Here is a 27997-nt window from a genome sequence, read left to right as displayed (position 1 = left end):
GCACAGTGATGAAGTACGATATATCTGTTTATTTCCCGCCGGGCTTTGCTCGCACTGAATTCCGATCAGCGAGACCAGAGAAGTGACTCCACCATCTGGATTCTAGATATTGGTCTATCAACACATGGACCTCCGGTTCAATGTTTTTTTTACTTTCGAGAGGAAGACGTAACCACAGATTTGTCAGAATTGAACCCAGATCCACTGGAATGGGAAGCGATCACACTTACCACTCAACCACCGGCGCCGTAAAATATTTTGCAAATTAATTATCATTTCCAATAGATTCCGCAACATAAAGAATGTTCAATTAGGTTATTTATTGCTTAATTTTGACAAATTATACCTTTATAAAGGTTCACGTACTTAACTGAAGCCTTTTAATTAATATCAAATTTGTATATTGTCTTTCAGAAGATAATTCACGAGTGTAGGTGGAAAACCGTCTGTACATTCGCCATTTTCATATTTTAACATTGTTATTTCCCACAGGATCAATCATGTATCTGTAGGGACTGTCGTGTTGGTCATTTGTAATAAATAAGAGAACCTTCCATACCTTGGGTAGGGTGGTCCCTTAAAGCGAACATCTTTAATATCCAACTGCTTTTCATTCTTATATCCATACACATCAATTATTACCGTGTCCCATTTAATTTGCAGTTAATGAAATATGAACGAGTAAAGCATTCTAAACTACTGTGCATCTATGTATGCTCACAACTCATCCTACCGTCGAATGAGTTGTGGACAATGGCAAGCAGATGAGCAATGAATCTCCCATCATGCATAAATGATAACGATGATGGATGCTGTCGGGTAGCCTCTGACAGCTTTTGCCTGGCGGAGGAGGGGGGGGAGAAGGGAATGGGCTCTGATTAAAATTATTATCGCCACGCGAGAGTACACCTCGTTGGGCACACGATGCGAACTTCGGTTCCCTTTAATCAATTCCGGTAGGATGGGTATGCAACAAGGGTTTTATAATTAATGTGAATTGCTGCTATTTTGCTTTTAAGGGAAAAAGTTACGTCCAAATTATATTTTGGTTCTAGTTGGCACTCGCTGAAAATATTTTTTCTCTGAACTTTTACCAACTTCATTATTTGGATCATCACATTGTTCAGACGCATCCTTCGATTAACGTGATTAAATGTTGATTGAATTAGTTGGTATTAGCTAGCGGGCACAACTGGTGTCGTTTGTTAGCTTTCAACACCAATCGGAACAATAATTTTTCAAACAATCCATAGGCCGTTTACATCAAAATCCGTCAATCAAAAATGTTTTTAAATAACTCCAAGTTCATGAGTTAGGAACAAGTTGGGAAGAGCAGATCCGGCGAAAGGTTCGAAATAAGGCTGATGGAAATTGTTTTCATACACTCCTTGATTTTTTTAACGCAATTGCTTGCGCTCCAGAATTTTCACTGGCCGAATCAAAGGGTTCTTGAAGGAGCGAACCCCATACTTCGCAATTAAGGCCCCTGTTGGAGACTACACCATCAATCTCTACTTTCCGGGCGGGTACGTAGACAAGATACTTCTTCGTACACGGCCAAGTGGTATTTAGTTAAATCTCGCATATATCGATGATGTTAATTGGCTTATCTTTTCCCTCATTCAAGTTTGTTATGAATATACACCAAATTCGTTACTGATACTTTTTGCCTTTATCAGGCAACTAGCAGTTGTGAAATTGGATTCTGAGATGATTATGACTTTCATTGGTTTAGTTTTCGGTAAAAAAATCAGTTTGGATAAGGAAATTTTTTTTCAAATAACTTTTTTCCTTAAATGTGCCCAACTTGAATTTTTGGCGTTAGGTAGGGAACATAATTACCAATCTTGGCATAAAAGTTCATCCAAATCAAAGATGGAGTATTTTTGTAAATCGACTTTAAATTTTTAAAATCGATTTTTTTCAGTGTAGGGGTCGATGAAGATTTTTTTCAATATTTTTATTCAAAAATTTGACTAATTCACTCCTTCAAAAATGTTTTGTAGGATTTGGCATTTTTAGACTATAGCTATGTGAAAAAAATTGGTTAAAAAATTTGACCCTTTTCAAAAGTCAGTCTAGATCATTTTTGGAAAAAACAAAGTATGGAAAGTGGCTTTTTGTGACAAAGTTCTCATGTACAGAAAGATTCATTAAAATCTGAGAGGATGCTGCCAACTCTGAATACGATTTAGCGCGAATTTCCTCTATAGCTCTCTCTCCACTCAAATTCTCAGATTCTTTAAGACGAATCGATAACAACATATGCCGTATATGAGTTTGTTATCATTGCCAATGTATGAGAGATGGTTTCTATTTTTTCGAACCCGAACCTGACCCGAAGCCGAGAGCTTGAAAATTGAAAAACCCGAACCCGACACGAGCCCGATATTATAAAATTTGAAAACCCCGAAGCCGACACGAACATTTTAAAATTGTAAAACCCGACCCGTACGCGAGAATGAAAATTTGGTAAAACCCTAGCCCGACCCGAACCAGAAAATTTATAATTTGAGAAATCCGATCTGAGCCGGATTTGTTAATATGGAGGATCAAACAAGGATTCTGAAGATTTTAAATTTAAGGCTATGGCAAAACGAATTACTGGCGAGAGGAATTCGCATTTATATTTACTGTTATTGAGTGTTGAATTTGTAATGTTCTGAGACACTTATAAATCGTCGATATCTTAACCGGAAAGTAGGATAAATCAGCGGCTAACGCATGAGGAGTAAAAGGCGTAACGATGACAGATTCAAACAACCTTGCCCATACTTACCCAAAACTTCTAATTTTTGATCGAAAACAGAGTGCCACAGTGGTTTTGTATAATTTACTGCATGTATTCAATTTAGCTATGGCAATTCGTATTCGACTGTTTACACGACGTCACCCGCGTTACTGGTTGGTACGGTCAAACTTATGTCGAAGGGTGTCAATCAAGATTCTCTAGTTAGGAACATAAACAATAAGATTTTGTTCGTAGCGTAATTACAGTTGGCTAAATCTGGCCATAACATCATTTTAGTTGCATGGCTTTTCAAAAAAAAAAATGCTATAATTGTGTTTTTGAGACGCTTCTTTCACCGTTTATGGTGCCTGTTGTTATGAATGTCTGAGATTTCAACTCACAATAACAAACAGCTTGCCATACAAGATATTTTTCAAGATTTTTTTTGTATTTACGTTCTAGTTGTTCCCTAGTTGCTTATTTTCTACTAGTTGTAGTTTAAAATTCAGGTCCAGAAAAGAACTTGAACTGAAGAAATGAGTTTTATCATAAATTTACGAGTAAACAAATAACACAAACAATGCGTTTACCACACAATCACACAAGACCAAAAACAAACAAAGAAGACAGACAACGTGTAGTAACCAAAATAATTCCCCAGCCGACATATCTCTGCTGAAAATATGTGAGCCCTGAAACTAAGAGACTACTACCTATATTTACTTATTCACTGAAAATTTATAAACGTCTCAACGGATCAGTTAAGCTCATCTCAATGTTTGTCAAATAAACAGATTAAAAAAGCCAACACCGTAATACGGTTGGTTCGAAAAATTTAATATCTTTGTTGTGATCTACGACGGAAACTTTCCAGTCTAGCCGAAAATAACGAGCATCGAACCAAACTGTTGGACGGATCCTGTTCGCTACTACTCGTGTGACTCTCGTCATTCGTTTCATGATTCTTGCGCTCCGAACATCGACTTTGGTACATGTGCTGAACCTTGGCGATATCCTTCTTACTGAGGCCCTTCCGCTTTCCAAGTACCACGTCCGGTTGCAGTGGCTCAATCGTCGGTTTTTTGTTGTTCGAGAACGCCTTGGCACTGTAGTGCATGATACTATCGTAGTCGTACTCGATCCCGAAGTCTGTGATTATGCTAGTGTTGTACCTTTTAAAGTTTTTCTTATGTTTAGGTATGATGTTTTCCCACAAGATGCGCACATAGTCATCACGATTTGAAGCACTTTGTTGATGCCAAAATCCTAGCGCGTGAAGTACCTCATGTATCACAATGTTGCGTCGTACGCAACTTGGTTTTTGTAGGTTAACCGTTTGACCACCAGGATACATACCCACACTGGACCAGCATCCGCTAGCATTGGATCGGAATACCACCCAACTGGTATCCTCTTCGCGATATCGACGGAACTTGATACAAGTTTTCTTTGAAATGACCTTCAGGGCCTCCCGGATCACTTGCTTCCCTTTATCCGCTAGAATGACAAAAAACAATGAATTTATTATCTTGGTATTTCGCGCACAATTACACAAAAATACCGAAGTTATTCTCTGCAATGTAGACCGGAACGATCCCTTTGGGCCATCGTTTGGTCTCATCAAGTATCACATTGCGACCGTTCGATGGATCCAGCAGTATGTCACCTTCGAATAAACCGCTCCACTCCCAGAGATTCTGTTCGTCATCCTCATCCAGTTCGTTGATCAGCATCGCAATCTTGTTTGCCTCCTCCTCATCATACGGGTTGTTGCTTCCATGTTGCGCAACCGGAGGTCGGTCATGCCTACTGTCAACCGAACTGGCAACTGCTAAAATCAACGGAATTACCCAGCGAAAGACAACCATCTTTACTCGGCCGGCTAATCCACTATAAAATGTGACCCTTGCGTGGAACTTACTTATAGAGCTGTTCACCATGTACAATCAGTTAACCCTTTCATTCCCCTTCACGAATATAAACTCAAAAACATGTTTTTTTTTTTATCAAAGTTAATGTATCTCCTGCAGTGGTAGAAGAGAGTCAATGTTTACCTTCTAACCGAGAATTGATCCACTGGGTTACTGCTCCCATGTCGTAAGAAGCGAAGAAACAGGACTCACTTCTTTATTTCTTGCATCTTTTTGACTTTCGAAGTTTTGTTATAGAAATTATTCTTACCATTCTTCTCTATACGCAATAAACCTGTTTGTTTCACTTTCTAGTAATAGAATAATAAGAAAGTACATACGTTCGTCATACAAAATAAGCTTTTTGGTAGTTAATGGTTATTTAGGGCCGCTCAAATTATTTCGAAATTCACGTAGCAAAAACAATGGATAGTTTGTTAGTTCTAGTCATAGTTTGTTTTGCTATTCATAATTATGTTCTTCGTAATTTTTGGTGCTTTTCCTTTTGCTGGATTGTTATCTGTAAAAATAAATTTGCTCTCAAATATGGTCGATTTTCTCTTTATTCGCCGTTACGGTATTCATAAATTGCATTTTAGGTACGTTATGAAGGTCAGCGCCGATATTGGTCAATAAACTACTTAGGATTATGCAAAATTTTTTTCCCAAAGGAAAAAAAGGTATAAACCTATTTGCATAGGAGGGCACATGGCTCAATTTGTTAATTTGGATATATCGTCTAACTGGCAGAAAGTTGCTTTCAGTTACTGACGAGTGAATAGCGAAACATTCAAATCCAACTTTTCTATTTTAAGTCCTGTGGAAAAATGTTGCATACTCGCAGGTGTTTGGCTCTTATGCCAAAAGACAGTTCGTTTCACTATATTCGTCAGTGACCCAGAGCTTCTGTAGTTGGCTAATCGAGACGTCACACGGTTCCAGCCAGCAACGCATCCAAATTTTTAACTGGCACCGATTTTGATGTTAGTTTGGATATATCGCCTAACTGGTAGCAAGTTAGTGTCAGTCACTGACGAGTAGAACACGCCACATTTTAATCCAACTTGGGAATACCGGTAGTTGTACATTGGAGGATGATTTGATGACACCCAGATAATATCATTTATTGTTTCTCTATGCAATTTCCGCTAGCCCGATGAATAACAGGGTAGCAACCCGGAGTAGGCGCACAACATCAAACTTAAATAGATCAAGAGTTTATGTTCTTCTTTGAGTAACCTTATTCTCGGTGCTAACTGAACCAACAGATAACAAAATATACTAATGGGGCCCTAAGCTAGCTCGCTTAGGGAGAACCCTAAAGCGTATAATGTCGATTCTCCGTTAAGCAGGTGAATCATCAACACTTCCTTCCTTCCTTCCTTGTTATTATTGAGGATTGAATCCCAACACAACGCATCGTGGTTTTCAAAATGGCATCCGAGCATGAGAAGCAACGCATCTAAATAAAAAAAATCTAAAAAAATCCCACTGGGCTACTCGCACACCGAATTAGCAAAACCATTAAACGTGGCCGAAGTTTTTTACGGTAATTGGACGGGAAGAGGTGGCAGACATTTTGAAGCATATCATACGGTCGGGGTTCGCTAAAAATATACGATTGTTCCGTGCTGCTGTGGTGCCCTTTTCTTGGACTATCGTCTATCTGAAAACTGTAGGGAGCATACCGGAAGCTTAGCCGAATATTTTTTCTGCATTTTATACAAATTGAACTTCAAAAAGAAAAATAATTTTATTTTTATAATTCAAAATCTTATCAATTTTCTGCCTTTTTTCAAAGTTTGATTGACAAAAACCTACCGATACTCGTGAATTCCGTTCTTGACTGGGTAGTGTCGGGAAGGACATTCCGCTTTTAACTAAGTATTCTAGTCGTTGCAAATATTGACACCGTCAGCTAAGTGTGTCGCCCTAGGGAAAGGTTTTGTCAAACGAAGAAGACAGCACCACTCAGTGCTATTCCATCGAAGAAGCTGCCTGCGAAGAACATCCGCCGCACGGTAACCAGCAACGCTGAGAGTTGATACATTATTCGATTGCCACTGAAGCATGACGTGTTGTCTAGCCTCGTTGACAACCGACGCACCGCTCGCCGTCGTTTTCACCAGCTAGCACGTCTTCTATTCCGCAATCCTTACTTGCATCACCAGTATCGATGCTTCGTCGAGGAATATCACAAGCCATCGGCGACAAGGTTTCATAGAAGTGGTGACAGGACACCACATTGAGGGCATCCGCAGACACTGTTTATTTCTGCTTGAGCACAGATGTCGGTTGCTAAGCATTGCGTGTATCCAGTTCATGATATATGAACACCATGACTTTGTGCTGCCTCCAAAATGGACTCGAAAGACACGTTACCAAAAGCACCTTAAATATCAAGAAACTTGATTGCTATTGCGAAAAAATCTGTTCAATGCAAGTTTTTTTTTTGCGACAGGGTAGTAGTAGACGCTGATATGCATGTTGCATTACATGCAGCGGGTGCTCACCCAACCTAAAATCCCGAATGTAGTGGTCGATTAAACGTTCCACTAATTTGAGAAGTAAGGAAGTCAGACTGATCGGTCTAAAGCTCTGTGCCTTCTCATAAGAAATACAATGCGTTATCAAATCTCAAACCACGCCGTGCACATATGAATACCGTGTCAGTTTTTTAATAAGAAGACACACTTCGGAAAACCATATACAAAAACTTCTAGCGAAGCGCCGTACGTCCCGGGACTAAGTGAAGAACTAGAGAATATTCTAAGAAAATACGACACAAAACATGCTTTCAATCCAAAAGACAAAATAAAAAAACAGAAACAGATGATTTGGTGTGTTCGATTCCTTGTGGAACAGGCGATGGCAAAACGTACATAGGACAAACGGGAAGAAGGCTGGAAACGTGAGAACAAGAACTACACGAAGAAAAAAGAGGCGAAAACTGGTTTAGCCCTGCACACACTGCAAGAAGGACACATCTTCGATTTCGCCAACACCCGGATACTGGAAAGTAGCGAAAACTAGGGGAGCAGACTAACTGCAGAGATGTGTCACATCAAAATTCTCGGCGAAGAAAAAACGGTGAACGCGAACCCGAAAACGCGCGCGTTCATGAATCGGTCACGTCCGGAAATCTCTAGCCTTCATTCTAGCAATTTAGGTCCATACATTCAGTTGGACCAATCAAAAAAAAAATAAAGCTCATATCCACTAGACCACGCGTTCTACGGCGACATGATTGGGAACTCTAATAATATGGAAGAACCCACTTTCTTCTGGAATCTGAACCGTACACAAAAAATTAAATATCAGATTCACGGTCCGCGCGCGCGATCGTTCTAGAACACACGCGAATATGCGAAAGGCACACGGTTATGAAATAGAATTTATACACGCGAAGTTTATACACGTTAGCACACGCGACATACGAACGCACACGCGATCGAGCACGTTAACGTACAAATGTTCGAGCCCTTCGCGATGATACACGCGATCGCGAGTCCCTACGCCCGCACATACCTGGACCGTACAATGAATATCACATTCAGAATCACGGCCCGCTACAATTGGCCTAAAGCAGTGTTTTAGTGGGCGACATTGTCTGTCTCGTATGCAAATTGTAGTATGTGATTCTGACGGGGAGCCCTTCCGAGAACCTAGCTCTACAGCTCCAGTAGGACAACTCTCGAAAAAAAAAGTTTACTAAGGACGGGAACGACCCCTCTGTTTGTAGATTCAAATATGGCTTTTTGGTCTCGGGTTTCAATCGCAAAACATTTATTTTGCGTGAAAGTCAACGTTTCAAAGGGAGTATCCCTTCACCTTCAGGACAGTAGATGTAGTCGTTTTGTCCTGAAGATGAAGGGATACTCCCTTTGAAGCGTTGACTTTGATGCAAAATAAATGTTTTGTTATTGAAACCCGAGAATCAAAAAATAAAAGTCCAACTTAAATTACATGGAATAGTTAGTCGAAGATGGTCTACATTGATATGTTTTGTAGGTTGGCCATATTATTTCAAGGCAACGAATTTATTTCTAAATCGCATTTTTCATAGGTAAAATTATCGATGGCAGCACTGTTCCAGCGGATTTCAATCAGACTAATTGCAAGAACTCTAGTTGTATGAATAATATTAAATATTAACTGTTAATTTTCACATGTAATATAATAGTCCCACTAGTTACTAGTTTTTTCTTTAACCAAAAGTTAAAGTTGTTTACAAACCTGTTTTTTTATAAACAAGTCGGGCATGAAAGGGTTAAGCTATTAGCGTTTGCAGCGTGCAGTGTACTAAATTCATTTTAAAATTTTATTTATGCCCTAATTAATTTTATACGTTCCGTAGCAACGCGCTTTAGTATCAGTAGTAAGTCCAACTACCACCAGCGTCAATAATTGCTGCGAGGTTTAACCAGTATAACGATTTCAATTTTTAATTTTAATTTAACCTGTACAGTACTGGTCACAAAGTTTAGGATCATTGTCCATCTGCAGGATCCAGTCATAGTTTTGTGCAGTGAAATGATTCTTGACAGTCGGTAGCTAAGCTTTTTACAAAATCCTGATCATAGTAGAAGTATCCATTGGCGAAACAGACAGTAAAAAATTGAGCTTTGATGGAATGTAGGAAATCCCAAGAATCTTGACCCAGATGCAAAAAGGCGGAAAACGATCACCCCCGGCTCCATCAAACGAATCTTCACTTAAAAAACTGTGCCTTGAAACTAACAGACTATTTATTTTTTTATTCACTGAAGATTTAAAAAAGACTCGTTGGCTCTGCTAAGCTTACATATATGCCTGTCATATAGCAGATTAGAAAAATCCCAACACTGTAACACGATTGGTTCTTTACTGTAATCTATGAAGGAAACTTTCCAGTCTAGCCGAAAATAGCGAGCATCGAACTAAACTGTTCGACAGATCCTGTTCGATGCTGCTTGTGTTACTCTCGCGCTCCGAACATTGACTTTCATACATGCGCTGAATCTTGGCGATATCCTTCTTACTAAGGCCCTTTCGCTTTCCAAGAACTACGTTCGGTTGCAGTGGCTTAATCGTCGGTTTCCTGTTCTTCGAGAACGCCTTCGCACTGTAGTGCATGATACTATCGTAGTCGTACTCGATCCCGAAGTCTGTGATAAGGCTCGAGTTGTACTTTTTGAAGCTAATCTTTCTTTTAGGTATGATATTTTTCCACAAAATGCGCACATAGTCATCACGATTGGAGGAACTCTGCTGGTGCCAAAATCCTAATGCGTGAAGTAGTTCATGAATCACAGTGGTGAGCCGTACGCAACCTGGTGAGTGTAGATTAACTATTTGACCACCAGGATGCATACCCACATTGGACCAGCATCCGCTACTGTTGGATCGGAATACCACCCAGTTCGTATCGCCTTCGCGATACCGACGGAATTTGATGCAAGTTTTCTTTGAAATGATCTTGATGGCCTTCCGGATCACTTTCTTCTCTTTATCCGCTAGAACGAAAAAAACAATGAGTTTGTTATTATCTTTATATTTTACAAAAATCCACAAACACACAGAAGTTATTTTCTGCAATGTAGCACGGAACGATCCCTTTGGGCCATCGTTTGGTCTCATCAACCATCGCACTGCGACCGTTCGATGGATCCATCCGTATGTCACCTTCGAATAAACCACTCAACTCCCAAGGATTCTGCTCATCCTCCTCGTCCAATTCGTCGATCTGCATCGCAACTCTGATTGCCTCCTCCTTATCATACGGATCGTCGCTTCCATACCGCGCAACCGGTGGTCGGTCATGCCTACCGCCAACCAAACTGGTAACTACTAAAATCAACGAAATTATCCAACGAACGACAACCATCTTCACTTAGTTCATAACCCACTATAATCTGTAACTCTTGCGCGGAACTTACTTATGAAGCTCTTCGTCGTGGAGAGTTAGTTAACCCTTTCAGCACCAGCTTTTCCAAGGGCGTATAGAATTCCCATGGTTTACCTTTCCCTTGCACCATATAATGATGTCAGTTTACCACAGATACCTCTGTGAACCGTTGCATTATTAGCAGAAGTGTAGCTGTCGGCAACGTCAAAACCAATGCAAATTTTCAAAAGTTTAGTGTTTTCCAAAAAATTTGGAAAATAGGAAACTCGTTTTCATCAATACTTATAAATATTTCTCTCGCAGTGCTAGAAGCAACTCTATATTTATTATTCGAAGCTCCTAATAATTGTTTTGTATTGTTTATTGGGGCTTCAACCTCGATGGGTCATTCGCCCTGAGCTTCTAAGAATTCGTCTAATTACATGGAAGTTTTCAATAGTGTTTCAAAACAATAAAGATATATCTAAATTTGATTTTTCATTGTTAGTTAAAAATCGATGGCAGCACTGCTCCAGGAATCCAAACAGACCCAAATGCAGTAAGTCTAGTTTTATGGATTTTACTAATAACTTTTGGTACTCAAATGAAAGCTAACAGTCCCACTTACTAGTATTACTAGGTTTGGCATAAATTAATAGTTATTCCTGTTTACAAACGTGGTTGTTTCTAAACATCTTGGGCATGAAGGGGTTAAGTAAGAGCGTTTGCAAAGTGTACCAAATTCATTTTAAAATTTGTTCTCATGCCTAAATATATGGCACATGTTTCGAAGCAATGTGTAATAATATTAATAGTGAGTCCAATTACCAACAGCGCAAATAAATTCGTGCCACCTGCGAGGCCCGCCTACTATGACGATGCCGTTTTCTAGATTCCAGAATGTACAGCGCTGCCTTTGGTGTTAAGGGTGGAGGTGAAAAAATATCGTCCTCAGAAATTTTTTTTTTTTTTGACGATGCAGAAAGTGTTAGTCTATCTATTCAGTCAATTTCCATACAATAAAGCAACATTTGAACAACATTATTTTAAATTTTCAATTTGCCTCAAAAAATGGCGGTGTTCATCATAATTCAAAATCTCCTGGAGCAATCGTTCTGAATTTTTGCGCAGTTCTTCTTCACACCATTGATTAGAGTTTTTTACAAAATTATTATTATTTATTACTATTTTTACAATAATATGTGAACTATTTTTTTGCGATGATCGTGTTTTGGGATGAAACTGCTAATAAAAATTCAAAAATCGAGAAAATATAAAGAGCTCCCGCCATTACATGAGGAATATTGTGAAGATCTGTGCAAAATTTGGAAACGATTGGTCTGATGGATTTTAAGTTATGATGCACACCGCAAAATAAGTTAACGAAGAGGTGCCTCTCGTTCCATTTTCAGAATTGGCTGTATTGAAGTGCTCGATCGCACTGTTTTATCGGATCAATTTCTGCGCCACAAAAGCTTAGATATACTTAAGCTGACCAACCGTACGGAATTTGGGAGGACCGTACGGATTTTTGATCGAGTGTTCGAAAAAATACTTGTGCGGATTTGTACGAAGATTCAACCTCAGTGGAACAGAAAGTACTCCTGGGACAACAAAAAATCTTCCAAAAAATGGGAACAGACAAAATAACATTTCAAACTAGTTTCCCAGGCTCCAAAAATGCAATTTTGTTGGCAAAAGGAAACCAGTGAACGAGAGTGCTAAAAAATTCATTTAGAAAATTTTCATGAGCTTGAGAGTAAATTTTACGATTTTTTCTAATATAAAAGAAAAAAATGAGCTTTTATAGGTCCCGCTATCCGCCTCGACTAGTTGGTTAAGCCGTTCTCTCAAATTGGGTGGTATTTTGAAATTCAATGTCTAGCAGCCGCCAAGTCGTTCTATCTAAGTCGAAACGCAATTTACTCGAATAATTTCCGTTATGAAAAATATAGTGCTCGATGTACACATTTTGGCCCCTAGGCAGATCACTTGTGCATTTTTAAAAATTAGCGAAATTAACTGCATTTCTTTCCATAAAAATGCAAATTCTTGATGTATTTTGCGCTACGTGTAAGACGTCAAAACCCTATAAAACAATTAGCCCTACATTCAACAAAACGTTGAACAAAGTGGATCAGCGTAGTAGGACGTTTGTTAAACAAACTTTTCTGCGAGAGAGTGCAAAGTTGATGGAAAAAATGGAAATTAAATGCATTTTTTCTAATTTGATGCTAATTTGTTATGCATTCCTAGAGTGATCTGCGCCTAGCATTTGGCTCAACTCAATTTGCCTCCTATGAAGGTATCTAAAAATGATCTGGATTATACATTTTCTGTTTTTAAACTTTTTCGGGACCAAATTATATATCAGGCTCGTTTGAATTAAAAACCTTTCATATTTACTGCTGTAAGTTGTCGTGATGAGATTTTTTACTTCTAATTCAGTTATTAGGGTGATGTTATGTTACGTGGATGCCTCTTTGGTATTAACCGGAAACTGTAGTGATATGGGAGAACACATTCTCTTCTAGGATCTGAACTATACATTACAAATTAAGTAACAGATTCAGGGTCTGCGCGCGATTACTCAAGAATACACGCAAATATGCGAATAGCCATACGGTTATTAAGTCGAATTTATACAAGCGAAGTTTCATACACGCTAGCATACGCGACAAACATGTTAACATACAAACGTTTGAGCCCTTCGCGATCATCCACGCATACCTACGCTTACGATCTTGCTAACAGGATAACACTCCGGCAGGGATGCATGAAGCACAGCATGAGAGTCTAACACGATCTGAGAGGCTGATTGGAACGAACCAAATGCAATAAGAACTGACAACGCTCGTGCTAGGTATCCTTCGTGCTCGAGCTGTAGGATTCGAAGAGCTAGCTCGGTAAGCTGGCACAATTTAGCTCAATGAATAAGCACGTTAAGCCTGCCCGATGAGCTAGAACGCAATAGAGTAAGCCATTAAACTCATTTTTCTCAGAGATGGCTGGACCGATTTGCCCAAACTTAGTCTCAAATGAAAGGTGCAACCTTCCCATCGGCTGCTATTGAATTTTGGATCGATCGGAATTCTGGTTCCGGAATTACGGGTTTCAGAGTGCGGCCACACAGAAATTTCTCATATAAACTATAGGAAAAATTAAAAATAGAATTTTTATTTTTGATGCTAAATGTGTTCAAGGTGCATGAAACGTCGAGATTTGATGCAAACTCGAAAAAAAAATTTGACTACGATTCACTTTTTTGGATTTTGGCACATTTTTGCCTTTCTCATATAGAAAGGTTATGCAATCACTCTGAAAAACGTCAACCTAATCCCGGCCAATTTTTTTTTTCGACTCGTTTAGGGTTTCTGGATTTTAACAGGGGCGTAGTTGATGGTTTACGGAGAGGGGTTACACCCCCCCCCTCTACTGTTCGCGCCCCTCCTTTAAAAATCTCCTTAAATCACCCCTCAGACCACCACCCCATCCAGCCCTCATACCCCTCCCTTTCAACCCCATCATCTTTAAACCACCACTGTATCACAAAGCATACCAATTTAAGCTGGGGAGTCGTTCGTTCATGGGACTTTCGCCCTCTTCACATACCCAGCCCCGCATGACAAAATGAGTTAGCAAGCAGATAACATTAATCTAATGCTGATTAGGCTAATGGAGTATGATATTTTTTTGTTTCAAGTGTTTCACCGTCGACACGTAGCTCATCAAGTTCGTGGCTGGCATGCCATTGTGTATAAGTGCAAAGTGTACTAAGAATGTAATGGACATTTCCACGATTATGTTGAACTTAAAAAGCCTCCGTGCCATAGTTTAGAGAAATGAGAAAGGCACAATTGCACCGCTAGGTGGATTAAAACAGGTTTTTCTAGTTTGCTATAGCTGGGCTATAGCATAGTAGCTCGTGCTACTTGCTAGCTCAATGAACTTAGCTCCGATACATTATGAGCCAGTGCACAGGAATAGCACACGGTGCAGCTCCGTTCTTGTGCATGTCTGCACTTCGGTGACTAAGTGAACGTTTTAGCACTTATAAATTTACAAACGCAATCTCAAGAATGAGCCTACACACGCTCATGTTCCCGCGATCATGAATTAATTACGCCCGAAAGTTCTTCCTCTCGGCCCTAGCAACCGAGGTCCCATTCCCTCAGCTGGACCAATCAGAAAAAAAAATCTACTAGACAATACGTTCCATGGCGACATGACCGGAAACTCTATTGATAGAGCTAATAGTGATAGAGAACTCACTCTATTCTAGCATCTTAACCACACACTGAAAATTACGTACTAGATTCACGGTCCGTGCGATCATCTAAGAACACACGCGAATATGTAAATGGACACCCGGGTTTTAAAATCGAATTTATGCATGCGAAGTGACACGCTAGCACACACGACATGCAAACCTCTACACGACAAACAAACGCCTACGCAATCGAACACAACATACAAACGCTCTAGACCTTCACGATTTTGATAAAAAAAATTAATTTTTTGAAAGCTTTTTGTTCAGCGTTTGTTTTTTGCGAAGGAGAGATTATTCGCTGCAATTTTTTCTCGGAATGTTTTGCTATACAAAATAAAGATCTCAAGCCACATTTTTTTTTGAAAACGCTGCAAAAACTCTTAGGTTAGTATTGCGCATAATCAAAATGCTTTGCTTTGCCGTGCAAAATGCTCAGAACTCATGCTGATATCGCTTGGGGCACTAAAAACTGGATTCTAACCGCACAGCGCACTTAGTATTCTTGTATTAAATTCTTCTCATAGACTGGTTATTTCGACTGGTCTGTCTACTCTAGTAACAATTATGGTTTTATGATAGATTTATTGCCACTGATAAAACATAGATTACTCTGGTAGCGTGCTATAAAACTTCAATTATTACTTGGGTATGAAAGTACCATCTCTATCACTTGAAATACATGTGTTTTACAGCTCGCAACGAAAAACAACCATCTTCACTCGTTCCATAATCTACTATAATCGGTAATCCTTTCGCGGAACTTACTTTTAGAGCTCTTCGTCATCTGCAGTCAGCAACCCTTTTCATTACCAGCTTTTCTAAACGTTTATAGAATTTCAAACAAATTTTCCGTCAATCGTTTGGAAGCTCATTTTTTACCTTCCGGAGCTTCTAACAGTTTTCCTAGTGTCTTTACAATAGTCCAATTACATTAATTTATTCAACAGTCTTTCAAGACAACGAAGATATATTCAAATTTAATTTTTCATCGTTAGTTAAAAGTGTCGCTGGCAGCACTGCTTCGGTCAAACTAATCGAAATAAGTCTAATATTATGGATAGTATTCATGACTCTTAGAGCTCTTTTGAAAAATAATAATTACACCTACGCCTTACTAGTATTGGTGAGCAAAACTTGCATGAATCAACATTGTTGTTTATAAACAACTTTGGCGTGAAGGGGTTAAGTAGAACCGTGTGAAGTGTGCAAAATCAAGTTTAAATATTTTTCATGCCCGGTTACATTTTACATGTTTCGAAGCAAACTGCTTTAATATAGTGAGTCCAATTACCATCGGCATCAATAATTGTTTGGTACCTACGAATCATACCTAGTATGAGGATGGTATTTCCTAAATTCCCAACAGTACCGACTGTACCGAGTATCATTGTTTTGCTTTAGAATCGAGTCTGCGTTTCTTTATTGTGTCTTGATTGTAGGCAGTCGCTAAGCTAAGCGTTTCTTTCCCGGCGCAACACGCCAACGTGCTTTTTGAGAATCAGTTAAAGAAATGAGCTTCGATAGGATGTACACTGGAAACTCAATTTGCGAACCAAACCGAGGGTTCGTAAATTGAATTAGTTTGTAAAAAATAGAGTCCGTTATTTAGGATTTAGTCCGTAAAAAAAGTTCACTTCACATTATTCGTTGTTTGGGCAATATTCTCAATAAGACCATAACAATTTGGGTGTTTTGGAACGAGCGTGACAAGTAGATGATGAAAATAGATGTTTGACACCATTTTGAAATTAAAGATATCGACTTCTCATTGAGCAATATCCTTAATAACCCTGACAATGGATATGTTTGGAACGGGCTTGACCAGTAGATGATGAAACTTGTAGTGTGGTACCATTTTGGAGAAAATTTCAAACCCTACAACCAATAATTAAGGCTCGATTCTTTAGAACTGTGGCTCTTCTAAATGTGTGTACTTGCTTAACCTTTCTTTCAATCGAATAAGTTTCTAAGAGTGAAACAAAGATAACAAAATTTTATTTTGCGAAAACAACTGAAACAACGCATCTTTTATCGCTATTTCGAAAGAATCCATGCACTTTTCTATTAATTCTTCGTCCGGCGCACACCTTCTTCAGTCAGGGTCTTGGCCTAGTAATTCCACCAATTCTTCATCCGAGTGTTGTCACTGGAGACTGTGCTCTTCATCTTCAATTTACGCTTCATTATCATCGCTAATGTACGGAGCTGAGGACAGTTTTGTAGATTCTGCTCTTGTGGATTGAATTTGACTCCATTGTCGTATCATTTTAGCAAGTCCTTGCTGTAATGGCAGCTCGCAGGCAGTCTGTCCAAAACGTAACGGACCATCACGGTATTTGAGGTAGGTACCGTTTGTTGAGAAATTTCCTTTACTTCAGAATTCATAGTGTTATGTCACGAAAACGCTGGTGTTCTTGCCACAGGAAATCGACTATCGCATAGGTTTCATCGTAAATTAAAGCACATCCATCAAGTTTCATCAACTTCTGGTCGAACATCTTACGAAGCTGTTTGTTGGTCAGGCTTTTGAGTGAGTTGTTTACTTTTTCCCGATAATATTTGTAACCTTCTCGAAGACGGATTCGCCGCGAAGTACAACGACTACCATTCTTTTTTTATTCTTGATTACATCCGAAAGACATTCAACCGCTGTATTGACGATATACGGCTCCATTTCAAGGATTGGTTTGCACTTTGCTACGAACATATTAAAAAAAAATCATAAAATTTCATCAAGATAGGAGCACAACAACTTGAGTTACAACTATTCACAACCTCTAAACCACTCATAGGAAGTTGGCTGAAGTTGAATATGAGAAATCAAAGCAGCTGTAGTCAACTGAGTTCACAACAACCATGCATTTATTAAAAAGACTGCCATCATTACTAGAAACTTTTGGGGAATCTGATCCTAGTTTTTCATACTCTTTTGTGACTACGACTTACCATCCAATAGAGAGGCAGCTTCTAAAACTTTCGGAAATAAATATGAGGAAAAGTTTTTGAATGTTAGTAACTAAGTGTACTGAACGGAATTACGTTATATTTACACTAACCAGTTGGAAAAATGTTGACCAATTTTGTTTTGAAATTCGTATTCATACATACGAATTTCAAAACAAAATTGGTCAACATTTTTTATTAATAACGCAAAAACTTTTGAAAGTGACGCAAAGTACCCGATATTTGATAGTCTATTTCAGACAGATCCGTTAATATGGTGTACTTATGTGATCTAATCGAATATTTGGAAGTTATAGAAGTGCTACGTGCATTTTTGTGCTAAGTGCTTCATTCGTCGTTCGCTAGTCGAATGAGAAGCATGTGGATGCTCGGTCAGCCGGTGCAGTTAGAAGAAGGCAATTTTCGTCGCCCATATATTGTTGCGCATATTATTTTTGTTAATCGGCCTTATGCATTATGGTGGATTGCTTTTAAGAACGAATGTGAATTGCATTCTCAATAATGTCCAAACATATTCGAAAAAAAACCATTGCAAATTTTAAAGATGTGTGTAAAGAAAATGTTTATTTAGTTTGAGAATCGCGCAAATTTCGCGCGGATTTAGCACGTTTTTATTCTCTTGTCTTTTGTAACAACCTTGTAACCTATACCATAAGAGTATTTCGAAATGGACTTGATGAATGGAATTTTGAAGCTAGCAACTTCCGATTGAGCAAAATTTTCTATAACTATATCATCACTATATCTGTATCTACTCTGTAATTATCCTATTCTGAAAATTCCCATATTTTTGAGGTTATAGAGAATTTATCTAAACCGAAATTAGTCATCTTAGATTTAAAAATAGCTACAGACATCAATTTTCGTCACCTATCCGTTAACTCCGTTAATCCGTTAACTTGTTGAGGTTATAGAGAATTTAATAAAACAGGAAGTTCGCCATCTTGGATTTCAAATTGGCTTCAGACAGCTATTTCAGTCATATTTGTGTTAAAAATACCTATATTGTTGAGGTTATAGAAGTCTATATAGACTGGAAGTCGGCATCTTGGATTACAATATGGCTTCAAACATCGATTTCCGTCATCGACTTGTCAACCCACTCTGAAAATACCCATAACTGTGGTCGAATGAACCATACATTTATTAACAAGACTGCTCAGTACTTAATTCAACGTTCGCTAGTCGAATGACAAGCATGTGGAAGCATGATCAGAAGGTGCAGTAAGCAGAATGAAATAAGATGTTTCGTCGTTCATATTATTTTTGTTAATCAGCCTTATTCTGAGTTATGACGTGTATAGGCAATGTTTATATTCCTTGTTTTAACGTAAGTCACTTTTTTTCCCTTTTTCCAAGGTTTTTTATGATCGTATCCAATGGAAAATAGACAGAGAAAGTATGACCGGAACGGCGAGAATGAAGATACCGTGAAAATTCACTCTTTATTGGACCCGCTGAGAAAAGATATGTTCTCAAGCAGAAATCGAACCTACTATCTCCCAGTCTCTAGTTGGGGACATTAACCACTCTGCCATCGAGGAACTGTGATGACGTCTTCACAAATTCCCACCAGTATCGTGATCATCGCTATTACTACTAATGAACCGCATCGCCTCAATTACTACTAATGAACCCATCGAGCTCCCAATGTCTCCTATAAACAAATCGTCACCGTCCCCTCTTTTGGATCGGCCAAATCTCTCTCCTTATCTATATTTTGCTCCAGTGGCTGCGTTCAGGCTGGAGATATTATTATCACTGTTTGCGTCCCATTTGCTAGCTCATACACCGCCAGGCTTTGGTGGTGAATAGAGCTATGGAGAAGCATATTGAAGTCTGTGCAGATGGTAACGGTAAATCCAACCGTTGATGGAATTTACATATATTACCTACTTGTTTTGACGTAAGTGATGCTTTTTTTCGAGCTTTTTTTGAACGTGTCCAATGGAAAATAGACAGAGAAAGAATGTTTAATTGGTTTGAAAACCGCGCAAATTTCTCGCGGATTTGGGGTGTTATTCTCTTTTCTTTCGTAATTAGCCTGTAACTTCTACTATAAGGGTATTTTGAAATGGGCCTGACAAGTGGATGACGGAAATGGATGAGTGACATCATTTTGAAGACACCAACTTCCCGTTAAGCCAAATTTTCTATAACCATATCATCCCTAATCACTATAAGTATATCTTCTCTATAATTATTCTTTTCTGAAAATTGTAGAAGTAAAAAAAATCTAAACCGGAATTCACCATCTTGGATGTCAAAATGGCTTCAGACATCAATTTTAATCAACCACTCTTCAACCCCATTTTGAAAATATCCATATTGTAGAGGTTACAAAGATTTTTTCCAAACCAGAAATCGCCATCTTGGTTTGTTGTAGGTTGCATATTGAATGGATGTTCCTCGAGAGAGTTATTTAACTTAGAAAACCAACCATTTTTTGAAATTTTCATTTCTAGGAATGTGCGAGAACGAGAGGCAACACATTTATCCGAGAATATCTTTTTACTGCAAAATCGGATCGATTTGCAGTCTTCAGCAATGTTGATCCTTACACCTCAAGCTATATATCTGCAGATTACGGGATTCACAAGATGATACTGGCATTTTTTACTGTAATTATTATTTATTTTGCCTATTTTTCATGTATTTTACCATACAAACTTGAAAATTCGTGTGAGGGAACTAGAGTGCTCGGAAAAAGCTCATATTTGACGTGGTATGTGAAGCTTATTACCGTTTGATTAAACAGTGTTCCGAAAAAGTCAAAATTGTTGCCGGTCTAATGACCATATTATTGCGATTGTAGAGATTTTATCTAAACCGGAACTCACCGTCTTGGATTTCAAAATGGCTTCAGACATCGATTTCCGTCGTCATGTGCTTGTCAATCCCATTCCGAAAATAGCCATATTATTTATCTAAACCGGAAGTCACTATTTTGGATTTCAAATTGGCTTCGGACATCGATTTACGTCCTCTATTCGTCAACCACATTTCGAAAATACTCAATTGTTCGTCATCTTGGATTTCAAAATGGCTTCAGATATCGATTTTTGCCGTCTACTCGTCAACTCGATTCTGAAAATACCCTTTGGCGAGGTTATTGAGAACTTATCTAAACCGGAAGTCTCTATCATGGATTGCAAAATAGCTCCATCATGTACTCGACAATTCATTCCGAAAATTACCCATGTTGAGGTTACAGAGACTATCTAAACCGGACATCTTCGATTTGAAAATGGCCTCAGAAATCGATTTCCATCATCTACTCATCAATTCAATTCAAGTCAAAGTTACCGGTCTAATACCCATAGTATAGCGATTATAGAGATTTTATCGAAACCGGAACTCACCATCTTGAATTTAAAAAATGGTTTCTGTCATCGATTTCCGTCATCTACTCATCAACCCATTCTGAAAAATACCCCTTTTTTAGGTTAGAGAAACCGGAAGTCGCCATCTTGGATTTAAAGAGGGTTTCTGTCATCGATTACCGTCCTCTACTCTTCAACCCCATTCCCATATTTTTGAAGCTATAGAGAATAGTCGCCATTTAGGATTCAAAATAGCTCCAGACACTGATTCCCGTCATCTATTTACCAACCTAATTCCAAAAATACCCATTTGTTGAGGTTAAAGAGAATGGATTTAAACTGGAAGCTGCCATTTGGGATTTCAAAATGGCTTCAGACATCGATTTCCGTCATCTACTCATCAACCCACTCTGAGAAATACCCATTGGTGAGATTAGAGAATTTATCTAAACCGGAAGTCGCCATCTTGTCATCGATTACCGTCCTCTACTCATCAATCCCATTCCTAAAATACCCCTATTGTTGAGGTAGTAAAGAACTTATCCAAACCGGAATTCGCCATCATGGATTTCAAAATGGCTTCAGACATCGATTTCTGTCATCTACTCGGCGATCCCAACTTAGCAACAGTTTGCTAAGAATACGTTAAATTGTATTCCACTTCATACTTAAGCTGACCAACTGTGACAAAAAAATCCGTACACCTTGCGGACTGTGTGCCTGACCGTGGTGAACAATTGCGCTTCGTTGCGGAATGGAGTACGAATTTTTTCTTCAGAGTTGGTCAGCTTATTCATACTATTCTGTACGTAGTTAAACTTAACTTTATTTAATCTTTTTTTTGTGACAAAAGAGTGCGTTATTTCGCATTTGGTTCGCAAAAAGGTTTCGAAAATCGAATATAACGTAAAAGAAATAGTTCGTAGGTTTCGATGTATCCCGTTGCGCTGGGAAAAGTGGTTTGGAGTGGAACATCACACAAGTAACAATGTATAAGCACAGAACCCCAAACAGATGCTTCGTCGGAGAAAAATCAACTTACTCCAACCGCGATCGATGTTTTCCTCATCCGCACTGAATGCACGTTCTGCGATAAAAATCCTATACTAACTACCGTTATCGTTATATTTGAGCATTGTGTGCATTTTGTGAATCGAGGTGTCTCTGCTTGAGTACGATAAGCTTTCAGTGATGCATTTTTTTTCACAGCGGTGTTTTCACAATTTCTGAAATCCGTGCGAAAAGAGAAAATGTGTACTGCCAATTGGAAAGTTATCCTTATTCAGTACCAACATGTACGAAATGTAGTACTGGTACAATTCCAGAATCGTTGCACGCTAGGTGAATTTATCTACAAGAAGTGGAATTAAAACGGAAGGCTTACGACAAAGTGTTCAACAAAAAATGGCCATCGAAACCAAGAAGATAACGAACAAATAAAGACAGACTACATGTAACAACCAATATAATAGCAGACGGATCCGCATATACACTGAAAAAAATCTTAAACTGAAAAACAGACTTCCATTGTTTATTTATTGTTAATCTATAAAAAGATACACCAACTCTGCTAAGCCCACGCATTGAGTCGTGTCAAATAAACAGATTAAAATCGCCATCCCTGCAATAAGGATGACTCCTAACATTAAATACCTTTATTTTGCTCTATAAACCAACGAAAACATTCCCTTCTATCCAATTATACCGAACATCGAATTAAACTGATCAACAAACCCGGGTGGTTCCGAGTTCTCCGACTCATGTCGCTGCGAACATCGACTTTGGTACATGTGCTGCAACTTGGCAATATCCTTCTCGCTGAGACCCTTCCGCTGCCCCAATGTCACGTTCGACTGCAGAGCCTCGATCGTCGGTTCCGTGTTCTTCGAGAACGCCTTCGCACTGTAGTGCATGATACTGCCATAGTCGTATTCGATTCCGTAGCTTGTCACATCACTCGCATTGTACTTGTTGAAGTTATACTCGTGACCTGGATCTATATTTTCCCACAAGATCCGCACGTAGTCATCCCGATTGGAGGCACTCTGCTGGTGGTAGAATCCTATTGCGTGAAGCAGTTCATGAATCACAACCCCGTGCCGTACGCAACCCGAGGATTGTAGATTGACCGTTTGACCTCCCGATTGCATGCCCACGTTGGACCAGCATCCGCTACTGTTAGATCGAAACACCACCCAATTGGTATCGTTTTTCTGATAAGGACGGAACTTGATACAAGTTTTCTCATGATACTCCTTGATGGATTTCAGGATTACGAGCTCCTCTTCATCCGCTAAGTAGAAAAAATAATGATTTTGTTATTATCTTGGTTTATCACATACAATCTCCACATACTGAAATCATCCTCCTCAATGTAGTACGGCACGGTCCCATTAGTCCATCGTGTGGTCTCATTAAGTATCCCATTCCGAGCATGCTTTGGATCCAGCAGCATATCACCTTCGAACAATCCGCTCAATTCCCAGGGATTCACTTCCGCATCGTCATCCAGCTCCTCGATCCGTGTCGCTATTCTGGATGCCTCGTCCTCGCTATGCGGATGCACGCTGCCATGCTTCGCAACCGGAGGTCGATGTCGCCGTTCATCGCTGCAGTCTACGACCAAACTAGTAACTGCTAAAATTAGCGGAATTAGCCTGCGAAAGACCACCATCGTTACGCATTCCGTAATCCACTATAATCAGTAACCCTTGTGCGGAACTTGCTTATAAAGCTCCGAACCCCATTCGTCGGGTTCATGTATGACGGTTTTGTTTTCCTACCACCATCAGAACGGCAGGGTGCATCCCAATGGATTGCAATGGTTGGAAGTGGCGCTTATCAAATTTAGGGCGCACACGTTGAGTTGCAGTAGAATGTGAAGTTCAACTTGATTGTCGACCCCCCGATGGGGGAAAGAGTAGCTAATTAAATTTCGTACTTGACGATTGCATCGCTAGGGGGGAGTTGGACAATTGTTCTAGGGGGTGAAGTTGATCTTGGTGCAACTTTTGCGAACTTATTTTCATGGAAACCTTTGCGCCAGAAATAGCTTACAGATTTAAAATTCCTATTCGTGAAATAGTTCAGATGTATTGATGATTAACACGTTCCTATAAATAATTTAACTCAAAATATGTTCAATATCAAACTCAGTAAACGTAGATTACAACTATATTTACAGACGGCTATAACGTAGTTCATGAATCGACTGCTTTATACGCAGCTCACCTAGTTTCGATTCTCAACTCCCGTACATAGTATTAGAGATTTTTCTGACCAAAAAAAGACGAATAGTCCTGTTAAAATCCCCATAAAATATAGCTAAGCACTTTGTGATATTTCTAAATGCATTGAAAAGAAAATCACAACTCACTTGAACACAACAATGCGTATTTTATCGGCATATTTGACACACGATTGAAACATTTTATCAAACAAATACTAACTAAAATGGCAGAAAATGTAGTTGAGAGAACTCGTTTAATTAGTGCTTGTATGCTACAAAATTACAACATGTGAACCAATTTTGAAACCTTTTTTGAAATCCTGATAATTTTCGAAAAGACAAATCGAGACCTTCTAACAAATTGAACCTACAATTGTATAATTCTACAACTAAGGCGCCGCTTGAGCTAAAACAGTTAACAGTTTCATTCCTTTAGTATTACGCTGTATTTCCACATGCGTTCAACGTGAATATCTGCAATATCAAATATTTTTAGATCTGTTATTTCTATGACACACCTCTCCTTTAAATTCGTGTAAACTAATTCATTTATTTAAAAAAAAATTAAATGATAATGTTTTTGATGGTATCCAACGGGGAAAACAGATCCAAATAGTGTGTTAAACGACAGTAATTATGTGAAAAAATCACCCCAGAGGCGGGGTTCGAACCTGGGGGGTAATTCGCCGTAAAAAATAAATGAATCGAATATTATTTCCGTCGACTACTCTGGGCGGACTGTTTCCACGGCTTGTATCAATTTTCTTTCTTGGTTGTGAGCAATGGTCAGGTTTACCCTCTTTCGCTTGCTGATCGTTCCATCCGCCTTCTCCCTCGCTTGTTTTTGTGTCCATGTGTCGCTAGGGCTTTGATTTTCGCTGTTACATGTTACATACTTTTTGTGTTTTAGAGTGACTCTGATATAGCCGTCATTTTCTTGTTTATTTATTGCCGAGGTATATTAACTATTGGCTTTGGGATACCGTGAAATATTGTTTGTCCGGTATTTCGGTCTAAGAATGTTCAATGGTGTTGGTTGTAGTAGATGAATTTTCCTTAGTTGTTTTGACGCATGGTTTACCGTAGTGTGCTGTCTGCTTACAAAATTGGTACGTGGGCGTCTGTCCAGGGTAAGTGCATAACGTTCTTTGTACTTAGTTAACACCTTAAGATGATCTGCCCTCGACAGTCAAGTAAGGCGGTATAGGTTGATTCACCAGCATTCGCAGCACCCGAACACCGTTGAGAATGCCAGGAAAAAAGTGTACAAGTGTCGTTAGAGGCTTCTTCTCCATACTTCGACATGAATCTTTCGATATAATTCGTGCTAGTAGGAGGTGCTAAATCATATACACGAGGTCCTTGGTTTTAACGTTTTCAAATTCGAGGTCGTGTTGTACGTTCATCTTCGCTACGAAGCTTTCTGCCTCGGCTGAGGAGTTGAACGTTATTAGTACTACTTGTCTCGTATGATGTAGCTGTGTGTGTGTGGAACTTCTGTAAAAACTAATTCCATTTTCACCTTGATCAACTGTTCCACCTCGCCCACTGTAGGTCTAAGACGGGTTTGCGGACAGTCAATCGCGATTGTGTTCTCCCGTAATGAGCGAAATTTATTTTGTGGTTCACTCATTTCACTCGCTGTTGGGTATAGCAGAACTAAGCAATTAAATTATCTTTCTTATGTTCATTTGCAGTGATAATCTGATACATACAGTACCACCTAGTGGTGAAAATACGAGCTAGTGGATTTCCACTGTGTAAATTGTCGAAAAATCCCATACAAACTTCAGACACGATGGTTCGGTAGCTTGACTTGTCCTATTGGCATCAAATTTGGAGCATGCACTCCTAGTGTGATTTGGAATCGACTCAGGGGTGAATTCGAATTTCGTTTTACTATATATAGTAAAGAGATTTCGGTTATTTTATCGAAAGCCAATGATTGTTTACCAAAAGTAATTTCGATGGTGAAAAAGTATATTAAATTTGATCCCATAGAAGGATTTGGAATGGAATGGAAAAATTATATGGGAAAAAAAAGGATTGTATGGAAAAATAAATCCCAATGATGTGAATAGTACATGCAATTATTTAAAACATGCAATTCCGAAACTGCCCAGAGGATAAAAAACAAAGAATCATAATTCGGTGGTAGGGTATTTTGAACTGGGCTGCTTTCTTTTGGAACCATGGCCCATTTTGAAAGCAGTGGAATATCAAAATCTTACGCCTTGACTTTGATCATCATTACTATAATGGCCAAATAAGCGACCACTATCCGTTTGCACTACTGACATTTTTGATGTCCCTTATTCGACAAACCTAACAAAACAAATTCGCTAGTTGCGCAGAGACACGATAACCAACAATTTATAATAAATATGCATGATTCATCTGTTGTGAATATTAGAAGAAAATTCCAAACATCCAAATTTTTAAATACTGCTCATGTGTAAAAGAAGGAAATATCTTATTGAAAAAAATCGCGACATTTTCAAATAAAATTACACTCTTGTGTCGGCGATAGGCCGATAAAAAATTAACATAAGGAAAAAAGGCAGGCCTAGTTTTACGATCTTACTGACACTTAGGCGGGATTCGAACAGAGATTAATTAGAGTGGTGGATTTAGTATTGCACTAACCGATTCGACGCTTCCTTCTTGTAGGGTCTTCATGTTTATCAGCGCATCCAGTCTACTGCCTACCGCCTTCAACATTTATAGAATCTGCCCTGCATTTTCAAGGGATGAAAGCAGTCATTCCACAGTCTTGTGCGATGTTCCTTGTAGTGATCCATCCATCACAATCCGATAGATGAAACTTCTCGGTGGATGTTTTCAAAAATTGTCCACTTCATGACATCACCAGAAAACGGTGGCAAGTATTTCAAGTTTCTACTTTAAAATGTCTTAAAAGCTTGGGGAAAATTTCAATTTACCAGGAAACGGGTGTTGATGCGTTCCCTACGCCGGTCTCAACATATTCGTATGCTTTGTGAAACTCACGATCCATCCGGTGGGATGATCCTTCATATACGTTCTCCCTTATTCGATGCGGCGTGTAACGTGAAACGACTAATCTCGCTTCAATGCACATGACTTTCCTTAACCGGTATAGAAGAGTCACTCTGGATGACGTGAGACGCCAATTTATCGGTAATAGGAAATGTTACCTCACCCGATCCCAGTACTCAGGATCATGTGAGAAAAGTCACGTAGAGTGAAGTTAGTGTCTTTTCCCGTCACACGCCGCACAAAGCAGGGATGGTTGTTTGGTCTTGCCTTTTCTGACTCAGCAACCCAATCTACAACACATTAATATGTACAAGAGTACGCATTCGATCTGTTCTAGGTATTCGATCCAGACAGCAGTTCAATTTTTCTCAAACTAAGCTCACGTCGCCGCTTCCAAAACTTTACTTCCCTCAGTTCCATCCTCAGCGCCAGGTCTTACTGAATCTGTAATTCGACTAGTTTCTATTCTGTCAAGATCCTTGGCCTTATTCTGCGCAGCGCGAGACGTGAGACGACAAATCTCATATCACTCTACGTTACTTTTCTCGCACGAGTCTGAAGCTTCTTCGGTTGACTCGCGTCATCCATTCAAGGGCAGTGGAGGATCTCACCTAATCCGAGTCTCAAAATCGAGTGAGAAAAGGCGTGAGATGAGATTAGTCGTCTCACGTTACACGCCGCGCCGT

The 27997-nt window shown here is 39.1% G+C and overlaps 4 protein-coding genes across 10 annotated transcripts in view; 1 reads left to right on the top strand and 3 right to left on the bottom strand.

The window, feature by feature from the left end:
* Positions 1–27997, top strand: part of LOC131685589 (FERM, ARHGEF and pleckstrin domain-containing protein 2) — a 261738-nt gene that overhangs the window by 95701 nt on the left and 138040 nt on the right. The window lies entirely within an intron of this gene.
* LOC131681036 (low choriolytic enzyme-like) lies at positions 3567–4681 on the bottom strand. Its single transcript, XM_058961741.1, has 2 exons — positions 4293–4681; positions 3567–4228 (listed from the first exon to the last, which is right to left on the bottom strand). Exons 1-2 carry the CDS (start codon positions 4669–4671, stop codon positions 3567–3569), a joined length of 1041 nt encoding a protein of 346 aa, XP_058817724.1. The 5' UTR covers positions 4672–4681.
* Positions 9215–10515, bottom strand: LOC131685591 (seminal metalloprotease 1-like). The gene is made up of 2 exons (XM_058969438.1): positions 10201–10515; positions 9215–10136 (listed from the first exon to the last, which is right to left on the bottom strand). The coding sequence occupies exons 1-2, from the start codon at positions 10505–10507 to the stop codon at positions 9505–9507; spliced, it is 939 nt and encodes a 312-aa protein (XP_058825421.1). The 5' UTR covers positions 10508–10515; the 3' UTR covers positions 9215–9504.
* LOC131685592 (seminal metalloprotease 1-like) lies at positions 22570–23771 on the bottom strand. Its single transcript, XM_058969440.1, has 2 exons — positions 23420–23771; positions 22570–23357 (listed from the first exon to the last, which is right to left on the bottom strand). The coding sequence occupies exons 1-2, from the start codon at positions 23736–23738 to the stop codon at positions 22756–22758; spliced, it is 921 nt and encodes a 306-aa protein (XP_058825423.1). The 5' UTR covers positions 23739–23771; the 3' UTR covers positions 22570–22755.

Source organism: Topomyia yanbarensis, chromosome 2 (genome assembly GCF_030247195.1).
Source record: "Topomyia yanbarensis strain Yona2022 chromosome 2, ASM3024719v1, whole genome shotgun sequence".
In the NCBI taxonomy this organism is placed as follows: domain Eukaryota; kingdom Metazoa; phylum Arthropoda; class Insecta; order Diptera; family Culicidae; genus Topomyia; species Topomyia yanbarensis.
This window is presented reverse-complemented; position numbering and strand designations above follow the sequence as displayed.

Coding starts and splice junctions, on each gene's coding strand:
- LOC131681036 (XM_058961741.1), bottom strand. CDS start 4,671: ATGGTGAACAGCTCTATAAGTAAGTTCCACGCAAGGGTCACATTTTAT. Junction 4,229..4,292: donor CATTGCAGAGAATAACTTCG/GTATTTTTGTGT, acceptor TTGTCATTCTAG/CGGATAAAGGGAAGCAAGTG.
- LOC131685591 (XM_058969438.1), bottom strand. CDS start 10,507: ATGGTTGTCGTTCGTTGGATAATTTCGTTGATTTTAGTAGTTACCAGT. Junction 10,137..10,200: donor CATTGCAGAAAATAACTTCT/GTGTGTTTGTGG, acceptor TTTTCGTTCTAG/CGGATAAAGAGAAGAAAGTG.
- LOC131685592 (XM_058969440.1), bottom strand. CDS start 23,738: ATGGTGGTCTTTCGCAGGCTAATTCCGCTAATTTTAGCAGTTACTAGT. Junction 23,358..23,419: donor CATTGAGGAGGATGATTTCA/GTATGTGGAGAT, acceptor TTTTCTACTTAG/CGGATGAAGAGGAGCTCGTA.